This window comes from Nicotiana tomentosiformis, chromosome 9 (genome assembly GCF_000390325.3).
Source record: "Nicotiana tomentosiformis chromosome 9, ASM39032v3, whole genome shotgun sequence".
NCBI lineage: Eukaryota > Viridiplantae > Streptophyta > Magnoliopsida > Solanales > Solanaceae > Nicotiana > Nicotiana tomentosiformis.
This window is the reverse complement of record NC_090820.1, coordinates 1,374,494-1,390,569: the sequence shown is the minus strand read 5'-3', so window position 1 is coordinate 1,390,569 and position 16,076 is coordinate 1,374,494. Positions and strand designations below refer to the sequence as shown.

At 35.8% G+C, this 16,076-nt stretch overlaps 1 protein-coding gene across 15 annotated transcripts in view; it reads left to right on the top strand.

Moving 5' to 3' along the window:
- Nucleotides 1-16,076, top strand: part of LOC104106969 (histone-lysine N-methyltransferase ATX2-like) — a 69,961-nt gene that overhangs the window by 9,642 nt on the left and 44,243 nt on the right. For 11 of the 15 annotated variants that reach the window (XR_011411301.1, XR_011411302.1, XR_011411300.1 and 8 more), the window contains exons 10-24: nt 1,069-1,239; nt 2,240-2,377; nt 2,584-2,631; nt 3,101-3,218; nt 3,301-3,366; nt 3,455-3,516; nt 4,110-4,166; nt 4,898-4,966; nt 5,087-5,285; nt 5,469-5,750; nt 6,088-6,149; nt 6,274-6,351; nt 7,346-7,441; nt 8,279-8,382; nt 8,459-8,604. Coding sequence is in view for 5 of the 15 variants with exons in the window: in XM_070186165.1 (XP_070042266.1) it covers nt 1,069-1,239; nt 2,240-2,377; nt 2,584-2,631; nt 3,101-3,218; nt 3,301-3,366; nt 3,455-3,516; nt 4,110-4,166; nt 4,898-4,966; nt 5,087-5,285; nt 5,469-5,750; nt 6,088-6,149; nt 6,274-6,351; nt 7,346-7,441; nt 8,279-8,382; nt 8,459-8,600 (1,692 nt within the window). In the remaining 10 variants the exon portion in view is untranslated. Of the gene's footprint in view, nt 1-1,068; nt 1,240-2,239; nt 2,378-2,583; nt 2,632-3,100; nt 3,219-3,300; nt 3,367-3,454; nt 3,517-4,109; nt 4,167-4,897; nt 4,967-5,086; nt 5,286-5,468; nt 5,751-6,087; nt 6,150-6,273; nt 6,352-7,345; nt 7,442-8,278; nt 8,383-8,458; nt 8,605-11,987; nt 12,217-14,576; nt 15,648-16,076 lie in introns of those variants that run through there. The other 4 variants (XM_070186164.1, XM_070186169.1, XM_070186168.1 and 1 more) reach the window with 2 other exon arrangements.

Here is a 16,076-nt window from a genome sequence, read left to right as displayed (position 1 = left end):
CTCACATTCTCTATTTATGTGGCGCTGTTTGACTTGTCACAAAGTTTACGAAATAAAGATAGTCTTTTGAAAATTATGGTCTAAAAACAAGCCATAGACTTTTGTAGCTATAAATTATCTCATTACGGGTAAGAGGGGAAGTTTAAAGTTAAATTGTTTCTAAATTAGGAAGTATGATATCCTTTTCTGGATAGACTAAAAAAGAAAGGATGCCACATAAATTGGACGGAGGGAGTAATATTTATTGATTTGGGTGATAAACATCTTGTATGCAAGGAGCCTATGCCTCGAAGGGTTTTGGATTCTGATGATATACATGTGAATCACCTGTCAGACTGATGTATTCTTGGTTGCTAAATTATGGATAAGACACCTTGTTATTGAAAAATATCTTAGGCTTTTTGATTAAATTCTGTGGCATGCCTCTTCGGGTTTGACTTGGGTGTTTAAAGTACCTAGAGGTCCTGACAGGTCTGGCTTTGCTTGGCTTTTTTAATTAAGCTCAAGCTATGTTTGAACTTTACATTTAAGGCTCAAGCTTGAGCTTTGAAAGACTATTACCAGCTAAATCTTAGAAGTCCCTACCTTTCCGTCAGTAATATATAAAACAAAGTAACCAAGGATTTCTTGTGTTTTTGCACAACACTAATATAAGCTGTGGGAGATTTCAATGGAGATAATCAATGTGGTTATCTTTATTTTGTCACCGTCATCCTTATTCAGTTATTTGAACTGCTGGCTTGTGAAATGTTGAATCTCAGATGAATCATTGAGTATCTACGCTGTTGTGTGTCCGCTTGAGAGCTTGGCTAAGATGTGTATTGCTCTTTATCCTAGTAGGGGTTAATTTCAACTTTTAACATACTAGTGTTTAGCTCATAACTTTTAACATCAGCTTGCTGCCTTTTTCTCTCTCTAAGGGAAATAGCTGGCAATCATGGAAAACCTACTTGAACTGGTTTTTGTTTTCTTATCTAGGATTTGTTTTGCTTTCGAATAGGCATTAATGTTTAGCCTTTAGATGTTAAGAGAAGTGATAATGCTAATTGCGTGTACTTGTTTTTGCAGTTTAAGGGATCTACACCATCTGCTTCCTGGAATAAAGTTTACAAACGGATGAGAAAGACTCAAGTTGACAATTTTGACGAGTCAATATCTGGCGGTGAAAGCGAAAGGACTTTCGGATCGGGTTCTCATATGTTTGGCTTTTCTCACCCTGAAATTTTGAAACTTATAAAGGTATTATAGGTTGCTCTTCCGCTCAATTTTCACTTTATGGTGGTTCTGTTCCTTCAACTTTTGTTCTGTCTTATTATTGCAAATCTGAGCATGTTTTATATTATTATCATTGGCTCCAATGACTTTGAAGTTGTCTAGTACAGTTTTACTTTACTTGCGAATAAGATTTAAGTGAATATATTATGTGCTGTTTTGTTTCCTTATTCAACACTTCGGAGTCAAATTGTACCAAGCGATTAGACTTCAGAAGTGTTTGATAAGATAAGACGAACATTATATAAACATATAAGACCATTGCAACCTCTACTTAAATAAATTATTTTGCCTTATTAAAAAAGACCATAAAAATGCACTGCTATCTTCAAGTGTAGCTGAATATGGTGGATACCATTAATTGGTAAATATACTGTGCCATTTAACTATAAATATCGTATAGTTCTACTCTCCCATTATCTAGTTGTAATTGAAGGCAACATATGCTTTATGCCGTCGGTGGTGCATAAATGGAATTGAAGTCCCTTTTGAATATTTAGAGTTTTTCTTAAATATGTATCTCATGTACGGAGCAGAATCTGATATCCTTTTGGTGTAAACATGGACGGGTAGATGATAGTGAAACCCCGTCATAGTTCGTTGTATCTTTTGTATGGATAGCCTGTTTTTTTTTTTGGCTTCTCTTTTGCTGACTTTTAGTAATAGCAGCATCTTCTTACTGCTGATTTTTCATCTATTATATTAAAAAAAAAAGAATTTAGCAAAAAATAAGTTTTAAATCTATTGGACTTACTCAATCAAACAAAAATAGTTTGGCACAAGATCTTAAAGTAAGTTCATAATATAATTTAGCTTAGTGTTCCAACTCATAATATGGCGAGCGCATTGTTTAGTTACACATTAAGAAGTTTTAATCTGCGAATGACTTATTTGATGGAAGGCATTATTCTATATTTTGCTTATTTCTTTTTCTTCTGCTTGGCTAAGGCATATATTATACTGTCAGGAATTATCAAACTCCAGGCTTCTTGCAAAATCCTTGAAATTGGCGTCTTCGAAAAATCAAGACCTGCCTGCTGGATATAGGCCTGTCCGTGTTAAATGGAAAGATCTGGACAAATGCAACGTTTGCCATATGGATGAGGTTGGAATCTGCTTCATTTCTTATGCTTTTTCTACTTCCAGCAAATGAGTGATTTTTGAGATGTCTATTTTGCTTAGTTGGGTGTTGTTGTTATATGACAACTAGTGAAGTTGCATCTGATGATCCGTATCATTTTTTCTTTCCCTAATTGAGTAGTAACGATATAGTTTCTTCGGATCATGCTGATGTAGATTCTTCTTTTACAGGAGTATGAGAATAATTTGTTTCTGCAGTGTGATAAATGCCGAATGATGGTGAGTATACTAATCTCTGTCTCTCCTTTTTGAGACAAAGTATAGTAATGTATTTTCCCTTTTTATTTTAGAATTGAATGTTTCCAGCTTGCTATTTCTCTTATCCACACATCTATTATGCGGATGTGATAGCTGCTCGTTTTCTGTTAAACCTGCATAGAATTTTCTTTTTTATTTGTTATTGATCAAAGTGACTATTTACTTAACATGCGAAAAAGGACTACTTACTTTTGATACTTCCATATTGTATCAACTTTGAATTACGGGAGAACATTCCAGACATTACTTATTGATTTGACTCCGTTGTTCCTCCCTATGGGTGAACAGAACGTTTTATTACAAAATTTCTGTGTTGGTTGATGTTCTCTTTTACTTTTGATATTTGAGTGATACTTTGTTCTTATTTGGGCTTGAATATTTGATTCCATTCTTCCGGGTTAAAGTTCTTTGCTGGTCATGATTTGTTCAGGTCCACGCTAGATGCTATGGGGAGAGGGAGCCTATGGATGGAGTACTTTGGTTATGCAATTTGTGTCGTCCAGGAGCTCCAGTAGTCCCTCCCCCTTGTTGCCTGTGCCCTGTTATCGGTACTTACGTTTGCTTGCATGTTTTCTCTTCATTTGCCCAGCTCTTTTCTTGCTTCTGTGTCTTATTATAAATGTTATACAGGCGGTGCTATGAAGCCTACTACTGATGGACGTTGGGCTCATCTTGCTTGTGCCATTTGGATACCAGGTTATTATTTTTCTTTTTGTCACATTACTGATTGGTTATCGTTGTCGATAAGTGTTTTGATTTACTGATTATCTCTATCATGATTCAGAAACTTGCTTATCTGATATAAAGAGAATGGAGCCAATTGACGGTTTGAGCAGGATCAGCAAGGTACTATAGCAGTTCTATTTATCTTTTTATCATTGTCTAAAAACCCTTCAGTCTTGTCCTCTGTTGTTGTTTGCACTTTTAAAGGTACCAACCATGACTTTTTCATATTTCATGTGGCTATACTACTAAAAATGCCCAAGCCCCGTAGAATAAGTACGTTAGGCTCTCATAATTATGTTTAAACCCAAGATTGCCCCTATTTTCTTCTTCTTCTTCTATTATTATTATTGTTGTTATTATTATTATCTTGAATGATAATTCCACTATACCCCATCTTTTTTTATAAACCTTATCAAAAAAAGAAAACTATTTTTTTAAATTTTTTTATTGAGATTGTAAGCCATTTTTCACTTTTAATCCATTGCAATATATATGTAGATGGGACACCTAATTTTCCTAATTGGACTTTCAGAATATCTACCAGAATTACTTATACCTGTCATTATCTCATATCTTGCTTATTTATGCAATTAATTTTCATTGCTTAATTATCGAAAGGAAGAGAAGTCTTTTGTTGTGGAAGACGTCCACATAGATAGGGTTTGCCGCAGTTTCTTGTGATAATCTCTTCTTCTGTTTATTATTTTTTAAAGGACCGCTGGAAGCTCTTGTGTAGTATCTGTGGTGTTCCTTATGGAGCTTGCATTCAGGTAACCTTGTGATTTATATCCTAACCCCATTTCAATTTATTAGGAGATTACAAATATAGATTTAATTTTTTATTCTGTGTTCTGCTATTATCCTCAAATATATGGGCTCAAATATTAAAGAGTAACGATGCAAATTGGTAGCCTACGAACTGATTGGAAACGGATTGTGTTTGGATAAGATGTGACAGACTCTAGTCTGCCTCTGCAGATCCTTTGAAAAACTAATCCTTAGGAGTTCTGTTAATTGATCATTTCAAGAAAAAGAAAAGGACTTCTGTCAATTGTGACATTTAAGACATAATGTTTAGCTCTAATTTGATAGTCATTGGCTGATCCTCTTATCTTTAATGAAGTGGAATCTCTTTTCTTCTTTCTGCATTTTGTTTACAAGTTCTGCCGTCTCTCTCTCTCTCTCTCATGCTATCTTTCTTTTTGATGAAGTAAATGATATCACTGATGGCATCGAAAAGATGCATGTAGTGCAAAAAGATAATAAGTGCAAAAGTGAATTTGTTAGCTCCATTACAGGGCTCTCGCACTATCTTTCCTTTCTAATCTTTTCTTCCTTTCTTTGATTTCTTTAGTAGTTTTCTTTTCCTTCTTCTCTGTGTACTATAAATTTGATCTTTTGGGAGAGGCACTAGCATCCATGTCAATTGATTGAGTTCTACTTCATATATGCTTGTCCAACTTACTATTTAATTTGTTTCCCTTGTTACTTTGTCATGTAGTGCTCAAACCATACGTGTCGGGTGGCTTATCATCCTCTTTGTGCACGAGCTGCTGGCTTCTGTGTTGAGGTGATTTCTTCTTATTATAGTGATGGAAGTTTTTTTATGTGATGTATGGATTCTCCGCGTTCTTCTTTTCTCCTATTTGTTATGCTAACCTATCTTCTTTTGATGTTAACATTTTTATAGCTTGAGGATGAAGACAGATTGCATTTAATCCCTATGGATGAGGATGAGGAGGATCAGTGCATTCGGTTGCTTTCTTTCTGCAAGAAGCATAGAGCTGTATCTAATGAGCGTCCTGCTGTTGATGAGTGGGTTGCACAAAAAGCTTGTGAACATTCAGATTATACTCCTCCACCAAATCCTTCTGGATGTGCTCGCAGTGGTATGCTATTCTTATTCTCCATCACTACTTATGTGTCTCAGATCTGTTATTCCATTATCTGTTGTTTTCTGAAATGATTTTGGTTAATGCTTTATATTGATGGCATCTTTTGCTACTATTCTCTGTGTGAAATTGTTTAGCAGTGCATTTTATGATTCCTGATTTCTGTTTGTTAATGAATAGAGCCTTACAATTATTTTGGAAGAAGAGGAAGAAAAGAACCTGAAGTCCTTACAGCTGCATCCTTGAAGCGCTTGTATGTTGAAAATAGACCATATTTGGTTGGTGGCCACAGCCAACATGAGCAATTGAGTGATACATCATCTTCCTCATTTGCTGGTTCCAAATACACCGTTGACCTTCAAAAGCTAAAGTGTTCGCTGCTTGATGTGTCAAGGAGCATACTTTCCATGGTTGAGAAATACAACTACATGAAAGAAACCTTTAGAAAAAGACTGGCATTTGGTAAGCTGAATATTCTGTATGCCTTCACTATCTGAAGCAAATTTGAAATTGTCTTATCTGGATGTGTGCTGTATATTGTATACACCTGCAATCGTATTCTTGTCCTCTATTGTGTTTTCCATTGTTTAAGTGTTTTCTTGTGTTATTGTTCATGGTGGGAATAGAGCTACTGATCGAATAAAGCCAAAAATGGATCCCTTTGAATATTCTTGCTATCCCCTAACTAGATTATTTTGCTAGCTGGTGCTACTTTGAGCTCCTTTGTGCTCTTGTATCACCACTTCCCCCTCTCTTACAAGTAGCAATAATTTAATCTTGAGATTGTCATTGCCTCCAGGGAAATCCGGAATACATGGATTTGGCATCTTTACCAAGCTTCCTCATAAAGCAGGGGACATGGTAATTTGTCCCTTTCTTTATTACAGTGATATGATTTGAGAGAAAGTAGCTATATGAATATTCATGCGTATTCTTTTGTTGGAAAGTTTCAATACCAAGGACTGACAATTCCCTTGCTTAATAGGTAATTGAGTACACTGGAGAACTAGTTAGACCTCCTATTGCTGACCGAAGGGAGCACCTAATTTACAACTCACTGGTGGTAAGAACTATGTCATTGTTTACGATGTTTACATGTTGCTTGGTCATACTTGTGGTTTCCAAATGGTCATCTTTTTGATTTGCATGGTAGTAGTTATTTTTTTCATTGTTTGGTTATTGAAGATATAGTTTTGAACATTGGTTGGAGAGAAATGCAATCTTTATCACTTCTAAAAAGTATAAGCCAGAAAACACAATATGTGCTCTGGTACACCTTCATGGCTCCAAATACCCGGATTCCTAGTACTTTCGATACTAGTGGGCCATTATAGGGAGTGCTTGGCGGAATCCAATTGATGGCTGCAAATCTCTGAAAATGCTTCTTCTCCATATCTTTAGCTACAGATAGGCTCACGTTTCTTAATATCTTTCTTTATGTTTACATGGCCAATTTTTATTTCCCCCTTTAACTTGGAAGCAAGGAACATTTGCATTCAATAGAAGCAGATTGATAGTTATTAAATGTATGCTAAGCATATTTTTAACCAAAACATGTGTATTTTTTATGTCAGTTGACCTGATATTCTTTTTGAAGTGCTCTGCAAACCATGTGGGTTCATGCTCGTTTCAGAAGTAAGGGTTACATTCCACGAATACCTGCAGCAGAGAGAGGGGAAGAGGGGGGAGGGGTGCAATCCATAAATAAACTTATTTCCAAGTAAGGCTTGAAAAATGTACTTGCAAAAGTAAAATCCCAAAGTTGCATTGCTCTGCACAGGACATTTGGTCACAAGAAATGAATTTGTTGATCATGTTGCTTGTTCTGGTCAAGCTCAATGCTTAAGACATAGTAGTTGGAGTATCTATTGAAAGAAATTAGAAACCTTTGAGTTTCTTTTTTTTTGATTAATAGATGCCTATAAACTTCATAAGCATATCCCTTTTTGATTTTGGTTGTTCCATTTTTGTGCACTGGCTTGATGAAGGATGAAAACTGCTTCCATTGGTGGTAATTATATTGTTTCACCATATAATAACATGATTTCTACTCTCAGGGTGCTGGAACATACATGTTTCGAATTGATGATGAGCGTGTTATAGATGCAACAAGGGCTGGAAGCATTGCACATTTGATCAATCATTCATGTGAAGTATGCAAAATCCTCCTTTACCTATTTCCATGTTTCTTTAATGGTTTTATTCTCTTGGGGGACGGGGGTAAATGTTTCTTTCCTCACTAGATGGAGAACACCCGCATGACATGAACAAAGACACCATGTGTTTATCGCCATAAACATGGGTCTGAAAATATAATTGTGGAACTGGTCTTTTTCAATTGAGTGGACAAATTATAATTGGTGTGCTATTGAAACATCTTTATTAATATATGCTTTACAACTTATTCTTTTCTTGGATGTATTCTTCTGTTAGATTACATATGCGCAGATGCATATGTATAAACAAAGTTTAACAGTCTAATTGGAGCTTACCACCCTCAAGAAAACTCCTGTTGGGTCTCCATGTTTAACATCTAAATATAGATCCATCTTTTAACGGCTTCAGGATTTGTTGTGACCTTGGATCCCTGGGAGGGACAGAATATTTTCTCTTGAAAGGTTACTTTTGATTATACCAGCAAGCAACTTTTATCTGTTAAGTCTAAGCTACCCTCTTGTATTTCGGAGAGCACTTCTTATTAGGACCTTTGGGATGGCATGAGAATGCCAAGTGAGTTGGTGAATAAGCCTTTACCTGACTTGTCAGCTGTTACTTTATGTTGTTATGGAGCCAGATCTAAGCATAATGTATCATCGGTAAACACATCCAGATTCCTCGACATGATCCAAATATACGTTTCATTGGCTAGCCAGTGGGTTTATTTGTAAAGACTGCTGCAATGGAGAATGTAGTGGAGTTTTTGATTGCTAGTACTTAAGAAGACATTCTGTAATTGAGCTGCAGTTCACCACTTTCAATTTTTTGTGCAGCCAAATTGCTACTCAAGAGTTATAAGTGTCAATAACGATCAACATATAATCATATTTGCCAAACGAGATATTAAACAATGGGAAGAACTGACATATGATTACAGGTTTTTCCATCATCTCGCTCAATTATTTTGTCACTCCCATCTCTGGTGTGTTAAATTGTATTTGTTCACGTTGCAGATTCCTTTCTATCGATGAACAACTTGCGTGTTATTGTGGCTTCCCAAGATGCCGAGGTGTAGTAAATGATACCGAAGCTGAGGAACGAATGTCGAAGCTGTATGCACCACGCAATGAGTTAATAGACTGGGGAGGAGAATAAAGAGGTATGTGAACCCGTTTATCGTTTGCTTTTTATTTATTATCCAGGATACATATTATTCCAATCTGTATGATGATGGTAATTTATTTGGCATGTTATTCTATTGCTGTACATTTATGTCATGCTAGTAATGATATACAAAGTAACATTTGAGAAGGATTTTGAGAATAATCTGTTCACCTCATCCTATTCTGCTCCTCTATGACAACTCACTATACACTCTTTTCCTCTTTGCAGTTGCCTATAGAAAAGAATTCATATTATATATATAAATGCCATAAAGTTCTAGTTACAAAGAACTTGCTCATATTATGGGTTTAGACAAGAGTTTGGCATTGACCCCGTACTTCTTTGCCCTAGTTATTTCCCGTGGTATATGCTATTTGCAGACAATGTTGTGTTAATTTGTCGAAGCTAGCAAAAGTGTTAACCTGAAGCTTGAACTATGGAGAAGCACCCTAGAGAACAAGAGTTTTAATAAGTAAGACTGAATATATGCACTACAGGTTTAGCTAGCACAAGAAGAGTGAAACTGAGATGTGATAGGATGGGATAGTGGTGCATAAAAGCAAACACTTCAGATATCTAGGTTCGATGTTCCCATAGAACTGTGTGATGGATGAAGATGTTACACATAGAATCATGTAGGATTGGTCAAGTTATGGGAGTAACAGGCCTCTAAAGTCCAGCATATACACAAAAAATGAGTGTCGCAGAGATGCGAATGTTAAGATGGAAGTGCGGTCATACAAGATTAGAAATGATCAAGTTGTGCTTGGATAAAAGGAGGAAAGTCAATTGGGATGGTTTGGTCATGTCTTATATTGAAGGAAGTTGTCTCGGAAGACCTACAATTTCTTCAAGTCCAGAGTCGGTGCAAACAACGGTAGAACGTAAGAAAATCCTTGTAGGCGGTACCAATTAGTTGTGATTAAGGTTTAGTTCACTAGGAATACTTTTCTCTAGTCAGAGATTTGATAAAGAACTTCCCTTTAGGGCATAAATCAATTAAGCTTGTAATATGCAAGTTCAAGATTGAAACGGCACAAGCAATTGCAATGGCAAGTTGGCAACACACACATTCGTTGGTCGTTTTTGAGTAGCTTACTGAAGGAGAACTGAAGCAGCTCTCTTTCATAGACCACCCATATTTATCAGCATGGAGTAGCACAATTGGGAACCAAACCCAGATTTATCTAGCTTATTTATCTCAAAAAGAAAGAAAGAAAGGACAAAAAGAGGTTAAGATATTTTCAGAAAATTCAAACCCTTCAGTTGAGATACGAGACATGGATACTCCCCAATCCTTGGGTAGAATGCTGGTAAAGAATCCCATTTAGACATAAAACTAACTAATTTTTAGCCTGGGTTCTTGCTCCATGCACCAATGAGGAATACAGATGTTCCTAAAGGATCAGACCATGGAAGATACATCTTTGACTCCTGAGAATGGCTAGTTTGAATCTTTGGTGGGAGACAAATGATTGTCTTAGCTCTTTATTGGGCATCAAACTAATGCTATGCTCTTTGGCCACATTTGGGAAATTTGAGGAAATCCATCATAATGTAACTATTTCTGGAGTTTAGGCATTTGGTCTCTTTCTTTGACTCTCTTTGGCAACTTTTTTTCTGATGACGGTGGTGTCGCACCGTCAACCGGACAACTTACTACAACAAGAGATGATTGCAATTTCTTATTGTGGATATCTTCCTCCTTTCTTCACTCTCAATATTCTAAAATCCATGGGCTGATTCTTGTTCGATAAGGTCAGACCTCCATTTAGATTATAACTTCAAGCGAGGTACTATTCCATGTATTTCTTGACATATTTAGCTCCATAAAAGTTATAAGTTTTTCCTCTTTTCTCCACTTTCAATATTCCAAAGTCCATGGTTGCTATCTCCTTAGAATTTCATCAAACCTCTATTTAGATTTTAATATCATGCTATGACCTATGAGGCAGCGTTCCATGAATATTTGGCTTATTTTGTACCGGAAGTCCGATACGGAATGATTAAGTCTTCTTCTACAAAAACTTTTTGATTCATCTATTGAGAAAGGCAGTCACTAGTATGCTTGAGTGGCGTAACAAACTGTAATTGCTACCCACTAAAGGCATCTTTGGGAACTTGAGCTGAAATGGTGATGCTTTTGGCTTCAAGGACTGCTACTTCGAAACTGAGTGAACTAGTCTGTGTATGTCAGTTGGTCCTATTCTAAGATGCTTTGTAAACAATTAACTGTTAATTTGTCGTAGTTTGTTTTGATGCAAGCTTCTTCTGAGTGGGAACAAGGTGAATTAAGCATAGGTGGAGTCGTAGCAAAAGTTTGATGAGCTGCTACTGTTAGTGCTATGCAGTTTTGAAACTTAAATGTTCATTGGAAGCTTTTGGGTGATTTAGGAGGAAAAGAGAAGTTAAAAGAGGAATAGTGTGTCTGATGCATGAACGTATAATGATATATAGAATCATAATTCTATATTTCACTTGTTACATATCTGACACTTTGTCCTGGCTTCTACATCTATTACAATTTTCTCGTTAGGGTGCTCACTTGGAGCCGTTCTCTGCCTGCTATTGAGTCCCTGTCGAGCGTTTGCTTTCTCTGATCCAGTCAGTGTAGTGAACTTTAACTGCTTTGTTTACTATGACCCTTTAGTTAGAATGTGAACAATTTTGTGAAGAATATGTTTGGTACAGATATTAGACTGTATACCTACAATGTGGGAAGCATACAGAAAATGCAACAAAAAAGTTTGGCCATAATATATATAGGTAGGTAGGTGGTGAATTTGCGGAAAGGAAATAATTTGTTAGTAGAGGTACAAGTGACAAGTTGGGAATGCATTATATCCTGAATTAAGATTATTGAACTAACAGTGGCAGCCAACTATTTGCCATTGGAGAGTGTTGCTGAAAACCTTAAGAGCGCTCTTTTATTCTTAAAGATCGTTCTATCCTTCTTAGATAAGAATTGATATTAAACAATATGCTTGTATTTTCTGTAATGATGATAACAATAATGTAAAATTATAAAATCACTGCAAAAGTGGCGATTTAGCATTTTGTGATATCTGAGCTTGATGAGGACCAACATTCCATTGACCTTCTGCTCATGGAACCATGTACCGGACATCAGTGATATTTTTCTCTTGTCCACCTTTTGTTTATCCTTGGTTTTTGGTGTCTTCTTGTTTTCATTCTCTCTATTTTTCACTTTCCTTTCCTTTCCTGAGTCGTATTCTGGTTCCTCTAGCACATCAATTCATGCGTTTATGTAGTGCCAGTTGCTGAAAGTAACCTCATTCTTCATCTTGTGCATCAACTTTTCACTCATGATCATCTTCGTGTTTTCCATATACTAATAACAGTTTCCCTCTTGTGCAGAAGTCTTCCCTTCGAAGTGACGTGTCTTTGGTCGCTTGCTCCCTGTTACCTACTACTAGCTGGTTCAGATGTCCATATATTGCTCCAGTACTTGCAATTTTTTTCCGCCTTTTCTGCTAAGGCTAGAGTTGTTCTGGAGCTTGCGGCTTTATATATTCCCCCGCTTCCCATTCTTACCATGAATGTCTCTGTACAGAATTACCCAATTAATCTATACTTTTCTATTTCATTTATGTCTTCCTTAGTCGGTATCCATGCTGCCTAATTCTGTGTTGCAATTTGAGATATTGTTGTTGCAATTAAGGCGCCATGCTCTTTTAATCTCAAGTTTTTCTTGCAAGTGTCATCATACAGGAGTAAAGGCCTCCTAATAGGGGAAAAGACTGGTTGAAGGAAATGAGCTTTCTTCAGGTCATAGTTCCTTGCATAATTGCCTCTCCCTTCAAGAATATGTAATTCGGAGAAGGAGTTAGGAGGTAATGAACTTTCCTTAGACTGTAGTTCTGATATAACTTAGTGTGTAAAGCACACTTCATAAGTAAAAATGAATCATAAGCAACCATAGCACATTTAGGGCAAAACTATGCATTTTTGAATGATATAGTGCCTGCATCTTTTTGATGACAATGATGGATTTCAGGATGATCTATGGGGTAGAGGTGGTCTGGTGAGCATCTATCAGTTAATCCTTTTTGCACGGAACTATTCTGATTACTCTGCTGATAGGTAATTTCTTTGGGAGGGAAATGTAGTTATATTATGGTTTGTAACTGTGGTTGGGCAGTTGGAGATGTATGGATAACAAGACCTGCCATTTGGTTGAGTTTCATTTAGAAAGTAGTATAGGTTGAAGGGAGAAATCATTTAGTTTGATTGGTAGTTGTCCGATGGCCAGGAGTGAGATTTGTTAGAGAATTTGGTGCTAGAATACACTACACTTGCCTGCCTGTCATATTGGAACTATGAAGATTCTTGCCCTCTTGTACCGTACAATTCTAAAAAAAGAAAAAGTATCTGGCCCTCTTGCCAAATTGACGAAGAGTGTGTTTCGTCTGAGTTGACAATCTGTTAGACAGACATCATTATCAATTGTAACAGCATTTATAAGTTTAGTTTCTTTGGGAGGGAAATGTAGTTATATTACGGTTTGTAACTGTGGTTGGGCAGTTGGAGATGTATGGATAACAAGACCTGCCATTTGGTTGAGTTTCATTTAGAAAGTAGTATAGGTTGAAGGGAGAAATCATTTAGTTTGATTGGTAGTTGTCCGATGGCCAGGAGTGAGATTTGTTAGAGAATTTGGTGCTAGAATACACTACACTTGCCTGCCTGTCATATTGGAACTATGAAGATTCTTGCCCTCTTGTACCGTACAATTCTAAAAAAAGAAAAAGTATCTGGCCCTCTTGCCAAATTGACGAAGAGTGTGTTTCGTCTGAGTTGACAATCTGTATAGACAGACATCATTATCAATTGTAACAGCATTTATAAGTTTAGTTTCTTTGGGAGGGAAATGTAGTTATATTACGGTTTGTAACTGTGGTTGGGCAGTTGGAGATGTATGGATAACAAGACCTGCCATTTGGTTGAGTTTCATTTAGAAAGTAGTATAGGTTGAAGGGAGAAATCATTTAGTTTGATTGGTAGTTGTCCGAAGGCCAGGAGTGAGATTTGTTAGAGAATTTGGTGCTAGAATACACTACACTTGCCTGCCTGTCATATTGGAACTATGAAGATTCTTGCCCTCTTGTACCGTACCATTCTAAAAAAAGAAAAAAGTATCTGTCCCTCTTGCCAAATTGACGAAGAGTGTGTTTCGTCTGAGTTGACAATCTGTATAGACAGACATCATTATCAATTGTAACAGCATTTATAAGTTTAGCAATTTGGTGCTCCTCTTTCTTCCGCGCACACTAGTAGCAGTAGAATCTCTGTAACTTTGGAAGGATAAGTATACTGGAGAGTGGAGAGCCTTTGACCTATTCTTAGCATTACAACTAGTGCTAAAAAAATTCAAAAGTTCACTTTTCAAGTAAGAGAAGAGATGAGGATAATCTAACAGAGACCAGTTAAAATAGTGGGAGTTGGACTGCAAAGTTCTATTTGAGTGATCCTTTATTTCGATTATTCTGCTTCTGTCCTTATTATATAACACACTCCTCATTTTTTACGTGACAAAATGTTTGATGTGATTCCACAAATGATGGTGTTTTGTATTTTATACAACTTCAATTTTTTCCCAAAAAAATTCAAGTAGTTTAGAAGTAGGATAAACCAGTAAGGTTCAATGTTGATCGTCGGTGTAAAGCCCCGGTTATGGGAAAAATCCTGTATTCTCTTTTACTGTTCTCACACTAGTGATACATATTCGTTATGACATTTAAATTTTTAATATGAATTCCTTTCTTCTCGAACATCCAACAAAGGACCTTTCTTGGTCCTCTTATCATATGTTTGCTCTTGGTCAATGAACGTCGTTTGTAGATTTTTCTTCCTCTTGTGATAAATTTCCATCATTTTCTTAGTTAGATTATGGCCTTCATTGTAGATCTGACATAAATCCAAATTGGTTTTCTGCTACTCTTGCAGTATCCCTATGTCTATGCTATGTCATTCTTTGCCAGAGTCTCATGGCGCATAAGTTTAATGAGATGATGGTTTGCACAACTTTGGGTATCTCCATTCTTCATATATAAAATGGAATCAATGTACTCTTCCTGTACTCTTCGAATATCCTACAACTTCTTAGTATAACATTAAATAGTTTGGTAGCCATCCTACAATCACCTCTACAAGATAACATCTTGACCACACACTTCTCTAATCCTCAATAAAAGTAATAGGGAAGTTAATTTTTGAACTCTTTCTTTTCCTTTCTAGTAACTGAGAGACCTGAGCCAATAAACAAAATACAAAAGCTTAACAAAAGTAATTCTTAGTAAATTCCACACATAAGAAATTTTTAAAATTGTGTTGCTATGTTTATAACAAATAGTTAATTTATGTGTATTTCTTAATAACAATGATTTTCTAAAATATCGTGGACATATATTCATTTATCTTGATTGTTTGTGTGAGATTTCACAAACTTTGTGAAGGATAATTGCTAAAATTGTGTTTTGTTAAATGAATTCAAGAGTTTTAAAAAAATAGAAGAGTGATTTGACCCTTTCTTTCAAATGTTTTTTGTTCTTTACTTTAGAGGATTTTTTTTAAATGATCTAAGGTGTTATATAAAAGGCGTCAAGAAGATGCAAGAGAATACAAAAGAGGATACAAGGTTAGCTCCTATTACAGAAAAAACCTGTACCAGACTATGAGCTAACCAATATCAAAGCAAACCTGGCTACTAAACCAAGGTAAGAGAGTTAATGAAATCTAAAAGGAGATAACATAATTTACAGGGGAAAGGTTAGAAGATTTATTGGCTGCAGGAAGACAAAGAGGGAAAAAGGGATGTGAAAGGGAAAATAGCATTTATATTTGGATCATCCATGGGCTCATGACCTACTTAGCTCATCTAGCCTTTTAGTGACAATGTAGTAGTGTAGAAGTTAAGCCCTGTAGGCCCATTCATGCAGCCCATGTATTATTTTTGTTGTTGTTATTATATGTATGTGTGTGTGTGTATATATATAATGTAATACTTCATTTGTGAAATTGTTATAGTATATTTCGTGCTTGCATGTATGTATAATCCAAGGTCAAAAGGAAAATGACCTTTAGGTTCTTAACAAAAAATATCAGACAAATTTGTAGCTATTTAATTATAGTTGTTCATGTTTAGTCATTAGCTTGTTCAATTTATTGTACTTTAACTTGTTTGACATTCAAATCTAGTAATTTTCTTTTAATATTTACTCCACTTGTCATTTTATATTTCACTAGTTATACTCCACTGTTACTATTTGGAGAGTTAAATAGCATTTCTTTCACAGTACGTTATTCAAAAATATCTTAAATAATATAAGTTATTATTTGGTGTACCTTTATGTAAGTTTCAAATATATATACATATACATACATATATCTCTGTGTGTGTGTGTGTTATTCAAAAATATAAATGAAACGATTTGCGAATTGAGATTG